Below are 22,773 nucleotides of genomic sequence, written 5' to 3' on the forward strand. Positions count from 1 at the left end.
GGATATTAAAGCTTTAGAAACTGTTTCATGTCAAATCCTCTTCCTGGAGAGCATTATTTAGATAAATACAGATCATATTAACATTTAAATAGCTTTTTGTGTGTGTGTGTGTGTGTGTGTGTGTTTTTTTGTTCATTGTTAGAATGTTATGCTAAATTTTGGGCAGTGCCACGTAAAATGTTTCTTTATTATAATTTTTGCAATATTGATATAATAAAGGCCACAATATGCAAATGTCAGGTGGTTGTGAGCAGTTTGACTCAGTGTTTAGCCCAGAGTAAGTGGGGTTTTGATGAATGAAAGAATGAAATAATGTAACGTAATGTGAATAAAAGATTGTATTCCACTTCTGATCATATGGTGATGTATTTGAGTGAAACTATTAGTAATAGGTGAGAGATTCAAGAGAGGGAAGTGAAATGTGATACTATTGCTGCGCTGAGACATAAGCAACAAATATTCACCATGATATATAACATGAAATATACACCATGGTAACTACACTTCAAAGACTAAAGGAAAGCAGTATTGTCGTTTAAGTGTTGTATGAATGTGGATAGTGCTAACTGTCTGTTTACTTGTGGAAAAACAGCAACTTAGGCAACAACTGGGAAAACATGAAACATCTTACAAAAATATCTTCTGTTAATCTGCTGTGTTGTATCTGGCTTGAATGGCGTGTGTGAACAGGCTGTGAATGAGTCAGAAGTGAGTAAACACATTCACCATCTATAAATGACTATGATGCCGTTGAGCTTGTCACTTCACTCCCATGTGCTCCAGGGGGCTATAACAAGATTGACCATGTTCTCTCATCACTCCTGCTCTCTGTCCGATTGAAAGAGGGCAATAGAAATAAATCAACAGTAAGAAATAGGAATAAAAACAACAAACAAACATGCAATTTTCTTTTACAGAATAAAGCTATTATTGTTTGTTCTTTTAACGGGTATCATCAGTCATAAACAGAGGTTTGGTATAAATTTCATAAAATAAGTCAAACAGGGAACAAACTTAAATATGATACTTGCTTGTAATATTGCAGTCACATGATTTCAGGGTCTCGTAGCCCATGGTTTGCACTTCGCTTTGGGTCATTGACTATGAGGATTTTGGTGTGTTTTCCCTGTGTCTGTGTAGGTTTTCTCCAAGTGATGATGTTTTCTCCCACATTTTAAAACCGATGTTGGTGGGGCATTGGCCGTGTAATATTGCCCATGGGAGAGCTTGAACGTTACTAGGTTTCCACTCTGTCCAGAGTGTGTTCCTGCCTTGCTCCCAGTGATTCCGGGCAGAATCTGGACCCACTGTGAGCCTGAACAGGATGTAGCAGTTACAGAAAATGAATGAATGAATGAATGAACGAATGAATGAATGAATGATGTGAAATCTAAAATAGGACATACATTTTACACAGGCAGGTTACTATGTTATGAACTGCAGATATAATTAAGTAAGCATCAGGTAATACCTCAGTGACAAATTCTTGTCAGCGTTTTTACGTTTACTGTACATTATTTAAACATAGCACCTGTTTTCTTTCATTCACTCATGTATTCATTGTCTGTAACTGCTTATCCAGTTCTGGTTCACGGTGGGTCCGAAGCCATCGCGGGGCGCAAAGCAGGTACACACCTTGGATGGGCTACCAGTCCATCACAGGGCACCACACACTCACATGTTCACTCGTGGTCAATCCACCTACCATGTGTGTTTTTGGACTGTGGAAGGAAACCGGAGCACCAGGGGGAAACCCACGCGGACACAGGGAGAACACACCAAACTTATTATAGACAGTCACCAGTTTTAATGCTGTGAGGAAATAACTTAAATAATAAAGTTTAAAGTTAATTTGTGATTTGCATAAGATGTGAGGATATTTATACATTGAAATACTTGTGGTAAGGCACAGGTATTTCAGCTGGGTAACAATATAACATGAAGACACAAAAATAGGAAGTATGTACAAATTCATGTAGTAATACATATATAAATACATGAATATTCATTCATTCATTCATTATCTGTAACTGCTTATCCAAGTCAGGGTCACGGTGGGCCCAGAGCCTACCTGGAATCATTAGGCGCAAGGCAGGAATACACCCTGGAGGGGGCACCAGTCCTTCACAGGGCAACACAGACACACACACACACACATTCACTCACACCTACGGACACTTTTGAGTCACCAATCCACCCACCAACGTGTGTTTTTGGACTGTGGGAGAAAACCGGAGCACCCGGAGGAAACCCACGCGGACACGGGGAGAACACACCAACTCCTCACAGACAGTCACCCGGAGCAGGAATCAAACCCACAACCTCCAGGTCCCTGGAGCTGTGTGACTGCGACACTACCTGCTGCGCCACCCTATACATGAATATAAAAAAACTAATAATTACTAATAATTATTGGACAATGTAGCAGAGTAGTGGGTAGTATCAGGGTAGTGATGCAGAAGGTTACAGAGAGCTTTACATTAAAGGGACTCAGTGAATTAATTTGGTAAAAACTTATTAGAAATTAAATACTTTTACCTTACCTTAATTGTTTACATATTCTTGTATTTGGAAATACATTTTTAGCACAGTGACAATATTCCAACTCACCCTCTTACCAATTCTCCTTGTACGTTTCAACTCTAGCCCATCTGCCCCCACCTTCTCTCTCTCTCTCTCTCTCTCTCTCTCTCTCTCTCTCTCTCTCTCTCTCTCTGTGTGTGTGTGTGTGTCTCACACTCTCTCATTCTCACTCTTGCTTGAGTGTGTGTGTGTGTGTGCATGCATGTGTTTGAGGGAGGGTGTGGTTAGGCGGTATAGTGACTTCTGATAATCTGATTTGATTGGCTAGCTCTTAGTGTCACATGGGAAAAGCACAACTCCATACATGGAGTAGGGGCTGAGAGCAACAGCATGGAGCAGCTCGCTCTCTCTCTCTCTCTCTCTCTCTATCTATCTCTCTCTCTCTCTCTCTCTCTCTCTCTCACACACACACACACACACACACCCCTAAAGCAGAGTGAGTGGCACAGGCACACAGACACATGCTGAGAGCAGTGAACATGCTCACAAAGATGAGAGGGGCAGGGAAGCAGTGAGTCTGAGTGTGAACTCAGTAAGTGTGAATTAGTTATTCATCCCCAAAGTAATACCACTACTTAGAAGTGAGGAATTACTAAAGAGCCATGTCTGAAAGATGCAGTCTTCTGAGGACCATCACTGCAGCTTTGTGCTGTTTCTACCACAAGAGCTCAGTCATTGGGGCCAAGGTGAGTGACATCTATGCTGTAGATTATCATAGTAAAACCTTGTATCTCCAGAGTGGTAACTTTACAGTAAATGGTGTGATATCACAAAAGAATATTTACATGTAACCACCTACAGCATTAATGAATGCTTAACCATGGACTTCTTTTAAATGATGCACAATCCAGGGTGGCCAATCAGGAAAATACTCATTTGCATAGTTTTCAGATTTTTTTGTGGGTAGTGATGATATATAAAACAACACAAATGTAATAAGTGGACTTCAGCTGGAAAATACAAAGCCTTTTTGTGTAGCTGTCAGAGCAGCGTGAAGATTAGAGATGGCTGGAGAGGATAAATGGGTGCCATAAAAGCAGGTTATTGTGCCAGTCTTTGCTCTAGATATATTGCTGCTTTCATTAACGTAAGTGAAGGTGTCTATCAGCCATCTACTCTAAACAGCTCCGTGAGATACTCTGGATTGTGTGTGTGCGTTGCGTGCATTCTCCGGCATCATTTCAGAAACATTTCAACTATGTCATTTCTTTCTGGCGAGTACAGTGTCTTATGATGGCCTTTAAACTGACCCTGAGTGTGAACACGTGTTGTGTTGAAGGCTTGTTTGATCTATGTGAGGGGGAAAACACTCTGGTCCGAAAGTGATAAGTGTGTAAGATGCAGGTCTATGTATTCTCCTTATGTATTTTTATAAGTGTGATGCTCGCCTGGTAACAAGAGATGCTCCATCCAAAATAAATGGATTATTAATAGGCTAAATCTAGAGAGGAAAATGCAGATGGAATGCTCTCTTTCAAAGCTATTTAAAGAATCACGCTGCCTCCAGGAATAAAAGTTTGGTGATTGTATTGATTGGCTTATTTTTATTTTTCCTAGAAAAGGTTACACCTCATATGTGCTTTCCCCTGGCATCTTTCCACATTTAAACTATTGATCTGGCACTTGCTCAGAGCTTTAGAAGTAACAGATCATACCAGTGATTCCTGGAATAATTGACAAATCTGGAAGAATGAATGACACTGGTAATGTAAAATTCCTAGGATGATTTTGAAATTCCCAGGCTAATGCACTGCCCATTGAATGCTCTTTCAAAGCAACTGTTCCAAGGTTGGTCAAGCTGTACCAAATATTAGCAAAAGCCCACTCAATCTAATGAGAAATTCTTGAAGACATGTTTTGCATACTTTATAAAATGTTGAGTGTCCTGTTAAAAATAATAGGCCAATAAACCTCAGAGCTATTGTAGCTTCTTAAAATATGCAGCTTGAAAGACAAGATCATGCTAACATTCTCTTAAACATAAAAGATGCCCAGTCTGTTATAAACATTTGATCTTTCATATGGATACAATATACTGAACATAACTAAAACCATTTGTATTTGTATCAGTAACAGATCTACTCTACTGGCAAGGGTTTACATTAGAGTCTGTGAGGATTGGAGAGCAATCAGCCATCACAGGGACATTAATGTACTCGGATACCAGAGTTAGATGTAGTTCAGGATCACAAATGCCACCCCAACTCATCCCAAAGTTCTGAATGGAACACCATCAATCAAGAAAACAAAGCTAGATGGGTTCAAAATGGCCGTCTTGCTGCTTGTCACGGAACGTGATGACCTTCAGCTCAGGTTAGGGATAGTGTCCACAATAAGTGTACTGTAAGTTAATATAAGTAAGTAATATAATGAGTGTCAAACATTGGAACATAACACTATTCACACCTGGAATTCATAGTTTCTAGAGCAGGGTGTTTATTATTGCTAGCGTCTAGGCAGGGACCCAAGTAAGTTTTGAAGATTTCCTCATAGTTGCTTGATTTATTTCGGGGGAGATTGTTGCTAAATATAGGGCAGGGTTGTCATGGAGACTTCCGGTGTGTGGGGTGGTGCTGGACTGGTTTGTGGGGGCTGTAGATGTGAGACAGACAGAGTGGACAGTGTTTGAGTCGGCTGCATGGGCTCTTTATTCAGACTGGACCCAGTCACCTTTCACACAGTTGGGGGAGGACTTTGGCCATGAAGGGTCCGGTCTATAGCGAGCTGATCACAAAGTTCATTTCCTCCAAGCAAAAGCAATATGGGGTTTTATTTTGGTGGGTGTGAGTGCAGCTGCCAGGGACAGGAGGCGTGTGTGTTACAGCTGCGAAAGTGACCATGCCCTGCACAAGCCTGACGTTAAAGCTTGGCACTGCTGCCCTAAATAAACAGGCTTATGTGCTTACCCAAGAACTATATTCACACTTAATGGAAGTACCCATTTCAGCCACAAACAAACACACACACACATATGTTCCCCTTGATTTCTTTCCCTCCTCCATAGTTTTATTTGAAATGCGGGATCAAATGTGTCACCCATGTGTAAGGTAATGCCAAATTTACATAAAAACCTTGACCTGTTCTTGTGTAAAAGGTGTGAAAATTGGGAATGTTCAATCTAAAAAATTGATTCAGTACCATAGAGAACTTACAGTATTACTAAGCCAATATCAGTCAGAAGCAAACCTTTTTTCTAGTCAAAATCATTATTTGTAAGGCTTAGGGAAATATTTTAATGATGTAACATTATGTTAATAATGTTAATTAAGTAACATTTCAAAGAAGTTAGAGAAAATTAATATGCACTAAACTCTATCAGTAGTCCTTGTTTTCATCATTTGTTTACTGTTAAACGTCTCCAAAGTTCAGTCTTACTAGTTGGCCGCAGTTTGTAAATAATCAAGAGCTGATGCTGGGGTCTGGGCACTGGAGCCAGTCGTTTTTTTTTTTTAATATATCCTCAAAAATATTAATTCAAGAAAAGATGAATAGTTTCATGAATAGCACATATTAATGTACTTAACTGTAGATTTAAACCTAAATATAAAACTTGTAGGGTTAGTTGGGTTTAGTTGGTTTGTTGTATATTAGCTTTTCATTTCTGTCCTAAGTATTTACAAAAACAAACACACATACACATGTCAAATTAACAAGGACAGTCTCACAGTTTGATCTCACACAGTAATCTCTTGCTCTTTCTCTCTCTCTTTTACACACACACACACACACACACACACACACACACATTTGTCCTCTCACACACTGAGAGAGTGTAAGATGGCATGAGGCTGGTGACTGTGGGAGAAGTGTGAGCTCAGCAGAGCTAGGGGACTGTGGGAAGCCCCACTGACTGACAGACCGCCACAGGGCTGCTGACACAGCCGAGCAGACTCCCATCAATCACCAGAGCAACTGCTCTTCCCAGGACACATCACCTCAACCTTCCACAGGACTCTGACTTATAGCACTACATCATTACGGCCTCATACACTCCACTGACACTTTAGCCACCAGCCGCATAAACAAGCTTTTAAGTGCACTGGGAAAGCCCTGGAGAGCCTTAGCAGCTCAGAAGGGCTTCTTTAACACCATTGCGAAAATTAAACATACGCTTTTATTTACTTTAGTGAAGTAACTCTTTACCAACAGGTCCTGACGGATGGACCAAATGGTTCAAAATGTCTTCATATATCAACATGTAGGTAAGATCGGAAAGCTTTGTAGAAAGACCAGACACAGTGTGTAGATACAAGATGTTGTTATATTTCATCATATTTTTCCACACCTCCAAATTTCAGTCTCTGAAGTTTTCTTTTTCTCATGATCCACATAAAACCCAACATATTGAGTGCTGCTGTGTTCTGGAGTTTGAGGTCTGTCAGTTAATTCTTTTTTCTTTTCTGAGTAACATATTCTAGACAACCACACATTCTTTCAGACCTTCCACCTGACGGATTTCTCTTATCTGAAGCAAGAATGGGCTTGATCTGCTCCTCTGTCAAAGATGAGAGCTTTAGATACATCTATTTGATGGGGCCAGTTTTGGTCTTACAGGGTTGTTAGGAATCTGTTGTTCTATATTTGAGTTGTATATCACAATTTCAAAGTTTTAAATTTAAAAATTAAATCTAATATCATGTATTTAATAAACATTTGAACTGGAAACTGAACAAATGAAGGGTGGTCTGTGATGTTGCTCAGTACTCTTCCCATTTAAATTCTATATCAAAACATTGCTTTACTTTCCTTTATACACACTTCATTAGATTAGCTTGTTTTGTCATGTCACATCTATCTTCACTCTAACTCTGAGGCTTTTTCCAGGCTTTTTTCTGGGAGATGCGGGGCCCTGGGGCTAAGCCGTCTTTGCCTCCTCCTCTTTCTATGGGGCAAATGCAACATGCTGGAGGAAATACTAAAAAGAGGCCACCGTTCAAAGTGATCCAACCCAGCTGCCCCAGGCCCTAATCCCATCTCCTCATGCCCCCCTTACCAGCCCAGAGCTGGGGAGAAATGATTAGAATTAAACTGGGAATATGAGTTGGATCTGATGGGGATAAATAGACAGATGAATGAAAAACACTGTAGATTAAACAGATTATTTTGCTTTACCAACAATTGATTTGAACAGAATTTACTATGTTTCTCCATTTCTGTTGTATCAAATAGCAGAATAATCTTTATATTGTGTTAAAATGGCACAGTGAACAGGCCGATAGAAATGTTAGATTTAAGATTTTAGAGATCAGAGATTTTAGCTCTTGGTTACAACAGTAATAAATGTTTTTATGCAATTGATTAATTTTTTTACACATTTAAATCATCACTTTAATTAGCGTAGAAAATGAGAGAACAAACTCGAATAACACCGGAATATAACACATATAATATAAATAGTGAGTGCGGGGGAAGCAGAATATCTGCGAAGAAGGAGAGGAAAAATATGAGAAAGTGAGAAAATGCAATTAAATATAAGGGTGGGGGTTGGATCTTAGGTAGATTTGGAGCTCTGCGTTGTCACACTTCAGCCAAACAACATGCGCAAATCTGCCAAATACACCCTGGAACTGTACTAAAGCCTGAATATGAATGAGCGGCTGGGCGTCTTGGGGGCATTGTATGGTACCAGAGAGAGGGAAATAGAGAAACTAGAGAAACAAAACATGTATTTGCAATCACAGTAAAAGGGTCATAAATCTTCCATAAGCATTCACCACAGTCCATTCTCTGATTCCTTGCCTTCCCCTGAGCATTATGTTGCCTTGGTACATACTTGGGGGCTCATGGAGATGGGGCTGACCCCTGGGACCCTGAACAAGACCGGGAACACTAAGATGATATGGATAGTGATATGGATAGACGAAAACTGTGAGTTTCAAGCCTTGGAGGGATGAAAGCCCACATAGATGACTAATATGGTGGTCTCAGTTTACCTCAACTCAGGAAGGGTGAGACCCAACACCAGTAAATGCAAAAGACCACTACAACTGCCCATGAAAGATCACTAATTGCCCACCAAACCTCTAGGGAATCCAAATATCAAATCCCTCAGGTCTCACAGGAAGCCCTGAGCCCCCTCGCTAAAGTGAGAACAGTGTGTTGTTTCATCTTAAGCACATTTGAGGATTGTATTCCCACCTCAGGTCCCTTAACATTTCATTCAAGGAATTAGTATAATGGAAGGATGGACATTAAGACCCATATGTACAGTAAAATGACTGCTGCTAAAACATTGGTCTTTCATTTTAATAGATGAGAATAATTACTTTTGTTGGCTTTATTCATATAGTTATTTACTTAAATGGGCCATATAATGGAAAACCAAATTCTCTCTCTTTTTTCAGCTGTACAATGCCTCACTGGCTGACTCTTAGACTGACTGACTCACTCATATATAACAAGATAATCCATAAATCATGTCCTAGGCTCATTACCATTTTCCTCATAAATTAATAACCATAAGGATCTGTATTTAAAAAAAATAAAAAGAGAGCTCATGTATGAATTTCTGATTTAGCTACCATCACACACACACGCTTCAGAAAGCTAGTAATCCCTTTTTGACTCAGAATTTGAGAATCAAAGATGACACTATCTGTAAAAAATAAAAAATAATAATCCCTTTAGCCCCTCACTCAGAGAGACCCCACAAGGTAGAAATCAAGCTCCATATAAATGTAAGTGTTATTAAACGTCTGAAAGTCTAAGGCTTTTAGGTGATTGATTGGTCGCGTAAATGCTTTGCTGATGTCTCTGCTTGATGGACGGATTAAAAGCACTGGCAATGATATGGAGCTGCCTCGGTGATGGGGCTTTAGCTATTTTTAAATGTTTATGGCCTCAGCACACCTCCAAATGGGTCTGAGCTCAGTCTCACAGCTCCAGGCCAAGCCGAGATGGCGTACTGCTGAATGAATGTGCAGGAGATGCCAGGAAAGCCTACCTCCACTGGCACTGAAATCACACAAACGGTTGTAAAAATGTAATACACCAACTGAGCCTCAGGGCTATGAGAATTCTACTCTATATTCACTTAGTATTTTCACAGTCAAAAGAAAACATTGCATGTTTTTTTATTACTTTCATTTTTCTACATCCTTTGAAAACATCATCTGATATTTACACATTCTTAAGGTTTCACAACTTAAATTACTTTAAATAAATATGGTTACATTAAATTACATATTATAATAAGGAGATCTCACCCTTGCTCTCTCTGGGTGGGTGAGATGGTCTTTTCTGTACCGCATCACCCAGCATGATGCTAGAAAACAGGTGTCTGTTGGCTTACATATCACAAAATGCAGCTAATGTTCTCCTCCAAGAGTGCTGAGCTGTCCAAAGACAGCAGAAGTTGGAAAAGATGTGGTGGCTGTCTTTAAATGTCTCAGATCTAACTAATGGGTGGAACAAGAAATGACTAGGTTGGGGAGAACACTGGGTAAAAGAATCAGACAGAGAGATAATTAATTACATTGGAAGGGTTTGTCCTTCTCCTATAATTAATTTTTTAATAATAATATGCTTTTGAATTTTCTCAATTAAGGCTGATAATGTTTAGACTTCAGCTCTCAGTGTTGTATAATGCTGTGCTGATTAAAAGGAGACTATGGACAAACAACTGGTTCTCTCAGCCAGTGTAAAAGTATGCGTGGTCAGGTCACTGTAATTTGTGGCTTGTGGGGTGTTGGCCTGACCGCTGTTGACTGAGTCGTCAGAGAGCACCACCCGTCTCTCACTACAATAGCCACCAGTGGCATCAGTGTTTATTTCAGTCAGTATTGTACACTGGGCTTGTCAATGTCTATATATTGTCACTGTCCTGTCAGAGCCTTGTTTTGTTGAGCTGTTCTCAACACTAAATGAATATATATGCACATAAAATGTTGTCCAGCCTCTAATCCTTTAAAAGGGCTTTAGTCTGGAGGTTGGAACACTGATGATAGTCATTGGTGATTAGTTCTGGATTATAAAAGCCACTCCAACGTATTCAAAATACAATGCCTGGGGCTTTACACCCCTCTAACTGACACTTGGCTTTGTATGAGGTGACGTTAGTTTAGTGTTGATACAAAATTGAAATCATTAACCCCTTATTTATTACAACCTGGAGGCACAGAACAAAGTTGTTTACTTGATGTTTGAAAGAAGTTTGAAGTTGGTTCTGTAGTTCTGCCTATGCAGTTTTAAGTTGCTGCTTGGCCACTTAAAAAATTCACAATGCCCGACCATCTAAAATATCCCACCCTTGTGTTTATACACAGCGGTCTGTGGTATGCTTTCATCTAACTAAAACATGACCTCTCCTGCTTTCTGTCTGACTCTAAACCAGTTCAGTGTAAGTACTGCCCAGTTCTGCCTTCACTAGGGCATAACCCGCTTTTTGGTTTCTGGTAACCGTGGGAACAGCAGGACTGAGTGTCCAGAGGTGTGACACATGTTCAATCACCCACGAGTGCAGAGAAACAGAACATAAACCCCAGGGCTTCGCTGCTGACCTACGTGCCCTCTTCTGCTGTCCAGGGTAATTAAAACAGAGGGGGCTGCTACAGTAGACCACCCTGGAGGGCGTAGTATTATTGATTAAATGCTGACGCTAATCAGTAATCAACAGCAGAGTGATGGATGAGAATGAATTATTAAGCTACAGTGGCTTTCAACAAACAATCAAGTGATCGGTGTGTTTGTGTGATGACAATTTTCTTCAGAAGTTCACTTTAAGGCTCAAAAACATGAACGTGGAACAAAAACATAAATAAATGTGATTTTGCTCCTAGCATTTTTCTAAAAACCCATTCAATATTAAGCTGCCTCCTTGTGCCTACACTCATTGTCCATTTTGGGGTGTTGGTTCATTGTCAGTGCTGCAGTGGTTGTGGTTGTGGTTTGTTATTGTGTATTGCACTGGTCCAAGTGAATCAGACACAGCAGTGCTGCTGAAGTTTTAAAAAGACACACCTACATTGTTGTTCCACTGGTTAGTCATTCCCTAGTCCTACATCTTTGGTAACATCTTTGGAGATTGTTGGACTATTCTCAGTCCCACAGTGACACCGGTGGGGAAAAAAACTCCAATAGCACTGCTGTGTCTGATCCACTCATACCAGCAGAGCACACATTACTACACCACCACCACGTCAGTGTCACTGCTGCACTGAACATGATCCACCACCTAAATCATACCTGCTCTGTGATGGTCCTGTGGAGCCTCTGACCCTTGAAGAATGGTAAAAAGGAGCTAGCAAAGTATAGAGAGCAACAGATGAACTGCAGTCTGTTATTGTAAAACTACAAACCTCACCTGTATGGTCAGTGGAGCTGATAAAGTGGACAATGAGTGTAAAATCAAGGAAGTATTTTTAATGTTTTGGATGACTGATATATAAAAACATGAGGAATACAACAACAGAGGAATGAGTGCTGTAACAGTAATAATACAGAATCCAACCGTTCAATGAAAATGCTAATGCAATTTAAAAAACAATTTTATTCATTTATTTATTTATTTTTAGTTCAGCAAAGAATTTATGAATGATATTGGTAGGAGAAATTGGACAGTAGTGGATAACACCATCAGTCACACACAAGATACTGGGCTTTGATGCCCCATTTAAAATTATATTGTGGTAATGCATTAGAAACAAGATGAAACTCTGCTGTAGCTGAAGCACGGCACTGTCGGTTCTCGGGTGATCTAATCTTCTTGCTACTCAGATAACCAATATTAGTATGATTTATGAAACAGATCACATATGACTCTGCATCAAGGACATGGCTTAGCATGTGAAAATAATTCCTCTTTCTTATTATTTTAAGCCATAATTCTTACGTGTGCTTATTTCAGCCCAGTTTATAGGCATCTCTTGTCCCTTTGGATTACCTTTCCCCAGTCTCTGGCTGGGAGCAGAGGGTTGTGTTGGCACAGACCGCTTGCTATTCTCATTGCTGTATCTTCATACATTGCTAACATGCTTGACAGCATCCGTTCCTGGGATGGGAGTCCAGGGGGGATGGGAGGGGGAGGGGGATCTGACAGCTTCCCTGCACCTCTCCCTTATGATCTGCTGCAGCCCTGACAGTGCCCCCTACTTCTTCTCCTCTCCTCTGTCAGCTTCCATTACAATCTCTGCACGTTTTTAGGCAACTGAGCTATTACTTTAGGCCCATGACAGCATACAGAGTAAGCGAGGACTCTCTTCAGACACTTTTTTTGTTTCAAGGAACACCAGCATGTTCAGGGGTGATCATTTTCTCAAAGTAGAATTGTTCATTTATGTAATTTTGTCATGTCACTTTCTCTTTTATCTACATAGATAACATAAACAGTATAGTGATATGCATAATTTAGGCCTTTGGCATAAGAAACTGTGCATCGCCACTGTCATTAATGGAATACTTCAACCTGTTATTTATATATTGCACATTGTTATGGACATATGTCATCTTGATCATTTTCAATATAGAAATGAATGGACACATCATCTACAGGGAATGGATATAATACAGAACAGTGGTTCTCAATCTTTTTTTAGATAAGAATATTTTTGAGCCTCATACACAGACACACACACACAAAACTGTAATGTTTGAGTGAATGAACAAACAAAATAAAGAGACTATTTAAACTTAACTGTTGAATTATGTGAATTAAGTGACAAGCATTATGTATCTCATCATGCCCCTAAAAAAATTGGCTGAACATTATTGTTGTTGTGTGGCACTACTGTAAAGACTTAACAAAAAATGTCCCTGCCGTGAATTTAGTGTGTTACAGCAGCTTACATAAAGATAAACAAGTACAAATATATGAGCAAAATGGTCAAAAAATAGTTAAATACAAATAGAATTAAATGTAAAATAGAGTACACATCATAGAGTATAAAGGCTGTAATATAAACTATAAACAGAGAATATATAGTAGTCCACAAGTGCAATGTGTACAGACGCATGGATGAGGAGGTTACAGATCAAACTGTTCACAATTACCACAATAATGTGATGGTTTCTGTATTAAGGACTTTTAATTCAAATTACATAAATGTTTTGTCTTCCTTGCATTGTTCTTGATGTGATGCCTAAGCATGCCCCTTACCCCTATTTAGTCACAATATGTGTAAACTTTAATCTTTAATATGAAAAGCGGTTAGTTCTAGTAGTCTGCAGGAACATGTTTTTAGCTCTAACACCAGCACATATGTGGATGTACTGATTTATGAGCAGTACACTTTGTTTTCACTTTCATTTTATGCTGGAACATCATCCTTCATCACCAGAGCGAGTCCTGGATCAGTGATATCATCACAAGACATTAAGGCGCTGACATCATAAGACACAGCACCAGTGACATCAAAACACACAGAGTTGATGACAACACCCCATCACATGTGACAGACAGTAATATGACAAAACACAGCATCAGTGACGACATCAGGGGGCACAGCATCAGTAACAATATTAAAATACACAGATCCAGTTATTGCAAGACAGCATCACTGACATCAACTCAAAGCACAGAGTCAATGGATCCTCAGGACAAAGAGTCAGTGACATCATCACAGAACAGAGTCAATGACATCATCAGCACAGAGTGCCAGGCCTTGGAGCGGCCAGAGCAGTAGTTAATCAAGCCATAAAAGCTATTTTAATCCAAAAGGACACTGTGCTAAGTAAGTCACCGATTAATGAGATAAAGTTGCTTGCTAAATGTGTGTGAATATGAGTTGTCATGTCTGTGTCTATGTGAGAGTGTATGTGCGTGCGCGAGGGAGGTTCAGCTCGCTTCATTATTTGTCTGCTGAAACAAACAGCCAAAGCCATATCAGTTTGTTTCCATTGCACAAACAAGCGCACACATAGACGCACACTCTTTCCCCCCAATTTCCTGTCCTATGTCAGCTTTATTTGCTATATAACACACAGGGCTCATTTTTTTTTAAAGCTGAAGGCACAGGCCCTCTCTCAGTAGCTGGATTTAGCCTGAGGTTAAAATCGTGGTTCCACACGGGGTATTGACAGGGCACACAACTACAGAACCAGACATCGAGTTGGTACTTTAGGTCTCTGAGGTAAGATACCGCACATAGCAAGCATTCCAAGCATTTAACCAAAAACATGAAGACATGAGAATGTTCTTTAAATGTCCCCTTAAAAACGGAGTATTTCTGATTGCAGCAGAAATATATTTAAAAACAAATGAATCCGTAGATTTTATTTACATGTGGTAAAACATTTCCTCATCTTGTCTGTATTTCAACTTACATACAGATTTGTATTTTCAAAGTTATTTTCAAAGTCATGTTTTTTGGAAATTCAGTCTTAGAAGTTAGTTGCATTTTTGGACCCAAAATGTTGAGTTGTGTTCTCATAGCGAAAGGATGTACACAAAGACCCATGGATTTTTCAGATCAGAAGCAAGGCTAAGCCTGATTTTCTCTTTGAAAGGTGAGGGCTGTACTGTTTATCAGTTCTCTCAGGTGTTACACCAGGTGTTGTGAGTCCCATTTTCTCTGTATTAATAAACTTTTCAGAACAGCAGTACTGTTTTTTTTTTTTTTGTATTGGAAATGTTCTGTTCTATCAGTTAACTAACCTGTATCTTCCAATTTTCTCCCGAAAACAAATACGTAATAAAACAGGCAGTAAACTGATGTGTCTGCTGTGGCCATGCTCAGTTTGGAATATTTGGACCTTGTTATTAGGCAAGATCAGTCCTTCCTGAAAAATATTTAATATCAAAACCGCACGGGCTGTTGTAATGTAGCAGGTTAGTGCTTGTTTGTTGTGGTATATGTGGGCGCATGTGTGACTCTTTTCATAAGTGCCAGTCTTGTCTGTCTGGAACTAGTAGTTGACAGGTCACGCATTTTGTTTTTGATCTCCAAAACATTAGTACACATACAGAAGTCTGGTACATTAACAGTGCAATCGATAGATTCGGCTGATATCAGTGAATCCAGTTGTTGCTAATAAAGGGTCATGTTTCATTGAGACCTGGATAATGAAGTTTGATTGGCTCTGGGCCACACACCGATTTCCTGTAAAAGAGTGTATTGATGATATAACCTTCAGTTGGGTTCAGGATTATTACGCAACTCTCCTGTGACACAAGTTCTCTTTACCCCTGAAATGAAAAATTGAGGGTGAGTCAGAGAGCAGAACAGGAATGAGCGAGTTTGTATTTGTGTGTGTGTGTGTGTGTGCGTGTCTGACAGAGCCTGCAGGTAAGGGTAGGGCGTGCTCCAAGGCTTTAAGAGTTTCCTATGTGGTAAAAAAGGGAGGGATTTTTTTGACTCAAGGAAATGAACAGGTACATCCATCAGCCAATTGTGTATTCAGAAAGAAAGTGACGGAGAGATAGAGGAAGGGTTTAAGGAGGAAGGAAATAAAACAAAAGTGTGAGAGAGAGGGCGACAGTTAATGAAAAGGAGAGAAGCGTGAAGGATGTTGTCTGGCTGAAACATGGCATGCAGCTTGTCCATTGGGAGCATGGCTACAAGGGCTCTGAAAGACTCTCTTGTTTCCGTTTATGTGCAGTTCTCCCGGGACAAGTACATCATGGATGGAGCTCCTGAGAAACTGCGGCGGGAGTTAGAGGAGGAACTGAAACAGAGCAGTGAAGAGCCACGCAGCCACGCCTGGTACCACGGAGCCATTCCCAGACAGGTACATTCACACTGGGCATAGAGGTGAAAGGTGGATAACAGTGGATAACTTTTTTTTCTGTGAGCAGTCACTCTAGTGATTTTTTTTGTGGTTCTTAACTCTACACTCTACAAATTTAAGGAAGAGGCGTTTTTGGAAGCAGTACAACATAAGAACATTTGATCTCCAACAAAAATGTTTTATTATTATTTACTTCCAAAGTTTTGTAAGTTTGCCTCTCAGAAAGCTTCGTACCTGAAGAGCCTTTATGAGGTTTACAGAAACACCAAAGCAAGGATGAGTTATACGGCCAAATGTATCATTATTGTAAAAAAAATTTTTAAATTTCATCATATAATGCATAATTAATTATTATAGCTGTATTGTATATAGTTTACTTGGACTTCATAGAGTGCCGTATGGGGAAAATCATGTAAAAACCATTAGACCATTTAACCATTTAGAGACATTGAAAAACATGGCTTGATCTGTGTGTATTCCATTTTATGGTTAATATTTAAAATGTGTTTATTGGTCATTGTACAACTTACAATGCAATGTGCCTTCTGTATTTAATGCATCTGTGGCACCATCTGTGTGTTGAACAACACTAGCCATTGTAGTGTATGGGGAGTAGGTGGGGGTTAGATGTCTTGCTCAAGGGCACTTCAGCCATGGATGCTGAGAGAGGTGAAAGTGCTGTTCCTTCACTCCCCCTCACCCCCAATTTTCCTCTCAGTTGTGGGGATCTTCAGTACTATGCCTGCATTGCTAACAATTAGGCCACCGGAAGTGCTAAACTTCTTAGGGCAAGATTTCATTGTTTTGACTTTGTCATTGTACCACTACTTGTGGTAAATGGTGAATAATACGTTTCAATATTAGTGACTGAATAATATGCCTATAGGGTTAAGGAAGTTCAACAAGCCAAACCTTATTTGAAGTGGATATGTAAAATTTGGAAAAACGCTGATATAGTGTCTCTAAACTGAAGCTGATGTGTTGTTTCTGTAAGCAAGTGTTAACTTTCAGTGCTAAGTTTTCTGCTTCTCTGTGTGGAGAGTTACTGCACTGCTCTGGAGTCATGCCTTCACTCTGGCAGAGGAACATTCAATCTCTTTGTGAAAATGATAATGAAATAAGGACATGTGGCTGTGTTTGCTGCAGTCCAATCTTTGACACAGTTTCAGAGCACCACGTCCCTGCTCTTCTAGGGTAGACTTCAGTGATTAAAAACCTCTGACTTTAATTAATTTTTTGCCACCACATTTAAAGAGAGTTAAAGAGACCAAACACAAAACTTCTGCTGTTACCTGTTAAGCTGGAAGACCTGGGTCTACTTCCTGTCAACAGCAACTGCCACATTACGTGCTCATCTTTAATGGCATTAAACTGTGCTCTGTTTAGTAGTATCTGAGCATTAGTCAGTCCACAAGAGAAAAACCTGCTTAGAACTGGTAGAGCCACATTTAAAAATGAAAGCACACAAAAGGAGCTTCAGTCATTGTCTTTGTGTTTTTGAGGAGCTTGTTAAGTCTTTTACACTTTCTCAGATACATTTAATGAAAAAGTGAGAAACATCAGCAGTATTGCGCTTTTAAAAATATTGTTTTACTTATGGACATTACATTTTTTGTGAGATCTTCACTGTCCAAAATTAAATTATTTATCTTTTTTAATAAAATTTTATTTTATTTTTGTCTATGCTTAGTTTACTACATTATATGAACACAGCAGCTATTCCTTCACGTTGTGTGAAAATTACATCATTAATTGACCAATAGAAAGGATCCAAAATTACTTGGAGTTAAATAATTTCATGTGGTCGCCCACTGAAAGTTACTGTTTTGGAGATACATGTTTTTCTTTGGACAATGATGAAATTCAAAGCTAAAGCTGAATTAATTAAACTTTTCATTTCAAAGTTGCACTACCAAAAATGATATATTAGTTCAGTTGTGAAAAAAACCCACATATTATATATATATTTTTTACGCAGTGTAATTATAATGTGATATGGATAAGACTTCAGTCATGTGATGTATACTGGGGTTTGTAACGTCTAAAAAATAAATGAATCTTAAGTCATTCTTAAAACCTTTGGCTCTATTCCAGATATTGAGTAAATAAAGTCTTGCTTAACAAATCACAACTGTGAAAGTGCCAGATATAAGGTAGGTTACAATGCGTCTCCAAACCTCATTTGGGGTGAAAAACAAAAAAAAAAACCTCCCCCAACCCCCAGCACCCAAAAAAAAAAAAAACAGGTGGGAGTGCTTTGCCCACTCTCTTTCCCACGATTCCAGGACTTGACTGTGTGCCATGAACACTGTGATCAATCATTCAGCATGCTCATTATAGCCAGCTCTCATTGGTCAGTGCTGAGAATACTGTCGTCAGATGCCCTGGCATATAGTTTTGTTGTAACATTATCATTTATCACATGACAGACATAACTAGTAACTTTCGGAGCCCACATGTCTAATGCTTACACCATAAACATGCAAGTTATAAAGAGTTAGTATGACCATGGAATGGCTCGCAGAAATATAACACCAATGTCCTCTCACTCTACACACAGTCAGTAGGCTGAGACATGTTTTGGGTTCGAAGATAGCTTTTTTCCATTTGAATTAAGAGTTTAATATATGTCTTTATCCCCTGAAAATGTTTTGGGTCCTACATGCTTCCATAGTATCTTGTAGTCACAGAGGAAGTTTTTGGGTACCACAGACCATCATGACATGATTGTTTTAAACATCCATTTTATTCCTTCAAATTTAGTATAAAGTAATTATTAGATAATAATAATAATAATAATAATAATAATAATAATAATAATGTTCCTCAGAATTAGAGGATTAAACTTCTCTGAATTTTGAGCAAATACTATGTGGTGCTTCTCTGAGCTCTCTGTCCATCAGTCATGTGTAAGGTGAACTCCTCTGTGTAAAACACATCACGTGACCATGTGTGTGTAAGACGTTTGCCACATCGAAGGTCATATTTAGCCACAACATCAAGCTACCTTCAGCAGGAACAAGTCAGTCCTACTCCATTGATCAAACACACAATAAACAACAGGAGGAAGGCAATCAGCCGTTCACTGATTCTGTTGCCCTTTCCATAAATGGCAGGGATAAAGATATGTTATTGATTTTAAAAGCATACTCTGGAACTTCCCGGGAATGCTGTGCCACGACTGTCAAGTAATTTCCTGCAAAACATATACGCAACTTGACGCTGGGCATGCAGCTACTTGCGTTACATTTCTTTGCCAAAACTAAACTTTCAAAACAGTGTATAGCAGGTTAATCAGTGCAAGGTATATCAGGGTTCTTCCTTCTTATATCCCATCACTATATTATTTACAGTACATTGCTAGATCCTGACAAAGCCTCAATCATACTGACCATAGACATAAATCTAACACTACATTATATAGATCACATCTGAGTAATGCTTTGTTGTATTAAAATGCGGTTTAAAAAAGATTATTATGTGCACCAACTGTGGTTACAGGCACACAGACTTGCACAGGTCACCATGACCAATGAGAGGCTGTGTAGCAGTTATCTGCATTCTCTGGAGTGCTGGAGTATCATTCAGTGCATTTTACTATAACTTTTATCACTCAACATCAATAAATAAAACACTTTAGGTTTATATATGACACATCCACACTCATGCATCATATATCACTCTTTACTGGTCTCTTTTAGTAAATGATTTCAGTTATTTCCACAAAACTGATGCCCAGTGCAGTTAAGATGGCACAAAGGCCTTGATTTCTTGAAAACCCTTCAAAATGTGTCAAAATGAATGCTGACTAAGAACTGATTCTTTACATAATACAAGAGTACATGTAAATAAAAGAAATATTAGAAGCAGATAAAACTAGGACTTGATTGTCTCTAACTCATGCGAAAGTTCAAAGGTTGAGTATTAGTAACAACACAATCACCTCCTTTGTTGAAAAGCAATTAAATCCAGCTGCATTAAATATTTGTTTAATGGCTCTGCAGTTCCACAGGTTCTGCGCCCATTGAAAAATGCACATCAGCTGCTTATAATAATGGGAGAACATTTTGTGAATAGATACAGCAGTTCAAATTGTAAAACATGACTTGGAATAAAATCTCTACATTACTACATCTTATTTATATATATATATATATATATATATATATTCTTTTTATTTGAAAGAGAGAGAGAGAGAGAGATGTAGCTGACATGTAGTAGATATGTAGTAAAAAGGAAATAGAGAAGAAAGACGAACATTTTCAAATTAGAAAAGCTGCTTATAATCTCATTACAATGGTGTAACCGCATCTGAGCAGTGACCTCAATGTCATTGAATGTTTTATATTCCTTGGCTTGTAAGAAGCAGAAAATGAAACCAACCTCTAGGAACTTTGTAACTGTGTGAAAATATCAGTGCAGTTTTTTTTAAATACATAAAGTAATACAATCTTGTATGTAATAACCATTCTGACTGAAAAACAAGTGAATAAGCGGCCCTTTTGTTCCTCAGGTGGCTGAGAACTTGGTTCAGAGAGATGGAGACTTCCTGATCCGGGACTCTCTATCCAGCCCAGGGAACTATGTCCTGACCTGCCAGTGGAAGAACAACCCTCAGCACTTTAAAATCAACAAGCAGGTGGTGGCCATGAACGAGGCCTACTCTCGGGTGCAGTATCTGTTTGAGAAGGAGGGATTTGACAGCGTTCCCGCTCTAGTCAGATACTATGTCGGGAATCGTCAGCCCGTCTCTGAGGTGGTGGGAGCCATCATCTTCCAGCCCATCAACAGAACCCTGCCCCTCAGGTGCCTGGAGGAGAAGTATGGAGTGGGATCTCAACGTATGGAGACTGGCCACAGAGAGAGAAAGAACCAGAGCTCCAAGAGACTGAGTTTGAACATCATGAACGGACATGTCCCTGACCACACCCTCACCCGTGGGAACCTCCTCAGGTGAGGAACAAGTTCCAAAAAAGTGCTTCCTTGGTCATGGTTTTGCCAGTTCTTAGAGGTGTGACAGTGATTCCATGCTTTATGATGGTTAGTGGTGTTGTTGTCGTGCATCGTGATGCATGAAATTTGAAGGCGCCAATTTAAAGGAATAAATGTGGGAGTGTTAAAGCTGGTGCAACACAAATAAACAAAACTTATTCTAAAATATTTGGATGCAGAATGTCTTTCCTGAATCAGCTCTCCAGGAGAGGATGTAATGTTTGGGGGAAATATTTCCACCAAAATCTCCTCAGAAAACCAGAGAAACTGTAACACTGGTTAAACTTCTATTTTGAAAATTAGGAGTTCATGAGTTAAATGCAGCCTTCTTTGGAGAGATTTGGAGGATGGTCCTGATGCATCTTTTGCTTGTGCAGTGAAAAAATACATCTGAACCTTTCTGGTGACATCACCAGCCTCGTTAGTCTGCTGCAGTTCAGACCGGTTGGCTCCTATTGAAGAGTCTTGGGAGGACTATCCTTATGAGGCTGCAGCCTAGACTTTAGAACACAGCTAATGCTGCAGTTTCCCTCTCTGGGAGATTGCATTTGGTATGCAGGGCACCATCAGTATTACATGTATTGGAATTGATTTACAGAGTGAATAAAGTGCACTAATAAATTGTGCTTGGCCTCTAAAATCAGTTTTATAATGGATTGTTCAAGTGAATTGTTCAAGTTCCAGAATCTGATTAGCTGAGCAATAACTTCAAAACAACTCAATACACACATATATATGTATATATATGTAACCACACAAAACCACACTACAGAATGTAGGATCTAGGCCCTATAAAATACAAAACTAGAGTAAGGATTTCTAAAGGTGAATGCAAAGCATTTCCAAATCTGTTTCTCTCTTTAATGAAAGCATATGTGATCTCAAAATGCACTGATTTTATGTTAAGTCAGCAGAGATAAGTACATGTCTAGAAGAAAAAGCCCTTCCTGTGGCTAAGGAGGGGATAACCCATGGATGTATATGAGTCAGTGAGTAAAAGTGAAGAGAGAGAAAATGCCAAAACAAACCCTGGGAAAAAAATACCCCAACAAAATTACAAGTTTCTATTCAACAGTAGAAGCACACATACGCGGCGTATAAAATTACTACTATGTCACGCAGTCCTTTCTCCAGAGCTGTTCCGATGAGCCTTGTTGAAATTCAGGTTCTTCAGAGACTTTCCTGAGACTAACTGTAGCACATCTGTCCTTGACAGCACCAAAGACAAGTGCGGGAGCCAGCCAGCATCGCTGAACCACGTTCAGGACCGCAGAGGACCGCTGAAGACCCATCAGTCGGAAAGCTTCCTTCCGCTGGGTGAGCATGCTAACGTCCACTTTCATCCTCACTGATGCACTGTCACGCTCTCTCTCTCTCTCTCTCTGACAGCCTTGAAACCCTGCTATTTTCCTTCTTGCATGCTCCACTCTGTAGCAAAATTCTTTTTCTCAAAGTCAACGCTGGCATCCTTGCTTTGAAGTTCACACTGGCTTGTCTAGAATCTGATGTGTGAAGCGAGATGTAGAATTTGAATAT

At 39.4% G+C, this 22,773-nt stretch overlaps 1 protein-coding gene across 5 annotated transcripts in view; it reads left to right on the forward strand.

Moving 5' to 3' along the window:
• The window catches only part of bcar3 (BCAR3 adaptor protein, NSP family member), a 103,189-nt gene that overhangs the window by 74,508 nt on the left and 5,908 nt on the right, over positions 1-22,773 (forward strand). For 4 of the 5 annotated variants that reach the window (XM_066643408.1, XM_066643407.1, XM_066643409.1 and 1 more), the window contains 3 exons: positions 16,117-16,245; positions 20,759-21,198; positions 22,454-22,554. In XM_066643408.1, coding sequence (XP_066499505.1) covers positions 16,117-16,245; positions 20,759-21,198; positions 22,454-22,554 — 670 coding nt within the window. Of the gene's footprint in view, positions 1-3,086; positions 3,270-16,116; positions 16,246-20,758; positions 21,199-22,453; positions 22,555-22,773 lie in introns of those variants that run through there. The other variant, XM_066643410.1, reaches the window with a different exon arrangement.

The sequence above is a fragment of the Hoplias malabaricus genome, chromosome 14 (genome assembly GCF_029633855.1).
Source record: "Hoplias malabaricus isolate fHopMal1 chromosome 14, fHopMal1.hap1, whole genome shotgun sequence".
Classification (NCBI taxonomy): Eukaryota; Metazoa; Chordata; class Actinopteri; order Characiformes; family Erythrinidae; genus Hoplias; species Hoplias malabaricus.